A 2,938-nucleotide genomic window follows, 5' to 3' on the forward strand; every position below is an offset into this window, starting at 1 on the left:
CCTCTATCTTAAAAATACACAACTTATCTCACAGTTTGAAAAAATATATAGTAAATTTCAGTCATACTTTAAAATGTATACTTTTAAGTTTCTCACAAAGATAGGATAAAAATCTTGAAATAAGAGTTTAAAATTAATGTTTAATTTTCCCTGAAGTACATAAATAATTATGAGTATCTAGGATGCAATGGAAAACAATGCCAAACACCATTTACTGACCATATTAACCTTTTATATCTACATATTGATAGAAATAATATCAATTTCAATAGTCTACATAGTTTGGGAAGTCTACAGGATTTCATATTTAAATTACTGCGTAAATATATTATGTATAATCTGCATATAGGTATAAACATGCCCACATGATAAAATGATGAAAACATTAATATTTCAATCACATAGAGTTGGCTATACAAGCAACTTGCTTTGACTTAGACCATCCCAGTGTACTGAAACACACACACACACACACACACACACACACACTCATTTAAACTCAAACTGATCAACTCGAACTCAAATTGTGAGAGTCAGCACCTAGGTAAAATATAGGAGAGTACAAAATGAAATCTGATATTCTAAACCTAGCTAAGTGTCAAAATTTGTTCCATAAATAAAAGCTCTCAAAGTGCTCAGTGTGGAAGACTATTTTGATACTTGGAAATCAACACTTGGGAATGTAAAATGTAGATTATTTTTTTCTATCCAGTTCATTTATCCAGCCCATCGCTGAGAAAGGTTCTATTAAAGAATAAACACAATAAAATTAGGCAAAATAAAGAGAAGTAAGCAGGCTGTGTATCTAAACAATGGAACGAACAGCACTATAGCTACCCCAATGAGTGCACTAAATTTATGGATTATCTCAAAATAATTTTAGTTTAATTTTGGAATATATTGTAGAACTAGGCATATTAATGGGTTTGGTTTTGGCAAATAACATCTTCAATTTACCTAGGGATAAGAGCTATGGGGATACGAGATAGGAGAGGAAGGTGCTAAGAGACAGAGACGTGCAATCTTGCTATAGGTATCACTGCAAATAACTCACAAAATAGACGACCAGCACAGTTAATGAAGAGCTAACTGCATTGTGTTTTCAAAACCCATTATCCTATGTGTCACAAACAAAGCTTTGCCTTCCTTTTCATTCATTCCAAACGTTTTATTTGCCCTTGCCCAGAAACTGACGCCACATATCAAATGGTTCGGTTGAAAACATTCTCCAAATTTCAATTCCAATTAATTTTCACGGTTTTCTGAAGATCAAACATTGTTATTCCTAAAGTGTGTGGCTTTCAATGCTGATCAAATCCCTTGAATTATAGAACCTGCAAGCTTGGCTCCAGCAGTTTTGTTGAATAATGTAGAAGAATTGTGTTCATGTGTGTTTAATATCCTGTTTTAAACTATTAGGTTGGTGCAAAAGTAATTGCGGTTTTATCACTGTTGAAATTTGCCATTTGATATTGGAATACATTCTTAAGCAAATGTGGTGATGTTGTACATCATTTTAACGCACATTTCTTGCTTTATGTTTTTTTCCTAATGACCTATTACTTGCTATTTATTTGATATGTTTGTTACACTATGGAAATGATGTTAGACAAAAAGCAAATTCAAGTGATTTTCTTATTCAAGTTCAAAATGGGTGGTAAAGCAGCAGAGACAACTTGCAACATCAACAACGCATTTGGCCCAGGAATTTCTAACAAACGTACAGTGCAGTGGTGGTTCAAGAATTTTTGCAAAAGAGACGAGAGCCTTGAGATGAGGAGCGCAGTGGCCGGCCATTGGAAGTTGACAACGACCGATTGAGAGCAATCATCGAAGCTGACCTTCTTACAACTACAGGAGAAGTTGCAGAAGAACTCAACGTCAACCATTCTATAGTCTTTCAGCATTTGAAGCAAATTGGAAAGGTGAAAAAGCTCTATAAGTGGGTGCCTCGTGAACTGATTGAAAATCAAAAAAATCATAGTCTTGAAGTGCCGTCTTCTCTTATTGTACGCGACAATGAACCATTTCTCCATCAGATTGTGACATGTAACGAAAAGTGGATTTTATGACAACCGGCCATGACCAGCTCAGTGGTTGGACTGAGAAGCAGCTCCAAAGTACTTCCCAAAGCCAAATTTGTACCAAAAAAAGGTCATGGTCACTGTTTGGTGGTCTGATCCACTACAGATTTCTGAATCCCGGCAAAACCATTCCATCTGAGAAGTATGCTCAGCAAATCTATGAGATGCACTGAAACTTCGACGCCTGCAGCTGGCATTGGTCAACAGAAGGGGCCCGGTTCTTCTCCATCACAATGCGCGACTGCATGTGGCACAACCAAAGCTTCAAAAGCTGAACGAATTGGGCTACGAAGTTTGGCCTCCTCCCCCCTATTCACCTGACCTCTTGCCAACTGACTACCCCTTCTTCAAGCACCTTGACAACTTTTCGCAGGGAAAATGCTTCCACAGCCAGCAGGATGCAGAAAATATTTTCCAAGAATTCCTTAAATCCCAAAGCACGGATTTTTACGCAACAGGAATAAGCAAACTTATTTCTCGTTGGCAAAAATGTGTGGATTATGATGCTTCCTATTTTGATTAATAAGGATGTGTTTGAGCCTAGTTATAATGATTTAAAATTCATGGTCCAAAACCGCCATTAGTTTTGCACCAACCTCATATTAATATTTGGCATGTTTGGGCAACAAAGTTAAATACTCTTGTGGAAGAAAATACTTGATTTCTCAGCAATGTAAACACTCAATGTAGGATAGATTTGCATAATGTTTATCACACATGCAAATCAAGAATAAGGCCTGTGTATCTTTTCTCTAAGACATTTCTAGAATGGTAAGAGATATTTGGATTGAGAGGACTGGTTTATTTACCTGGACATAAGGTAGTACAGGCTATTTTCTGCACACTCTGCCCTT

The 2,938-nt window shown here is 36.5% G+C and overlaps 1 protein-coding gene across 1 annotated transcript in view; it reads right to left on the reverse strand.

Annotated features, from left to right (window-relative positions):
- UNC5C (unc-5 homolog C (C. elegans)) overlaps positions 1-2,938 on the reverse strand; it is a 157,790-nt gene that overhangs the window by 75,980 nt on the left and 78,872 nt on the right. Inside the window, exon 5 of the mRNA XM_012647162.1 lies at positions 2,894-2,935. Within this exon, the coding sequence (XP_012502616.1) occupies positions 2,894-2,935 (42 nt within the window). The remainder of the gene's footprint in view (positions 1-2,893; positions 2,936-2,938) is intronic.

This window comes from Propithecus coquereli, unplaced genomic scaffold, assembly GCF_000956105.1.
Source record: "Propithecus coquereli isolate 6110/MARCELLA unplaced genomic scaffold, Pcoq_1.0 Scaffold26, whole genome shotgun sequence".
NCBI lineage: Eukaryota > Metazoa > Chordata > Mammalia > Primates > Indriidae > Propithecus > Propithecus coquereli.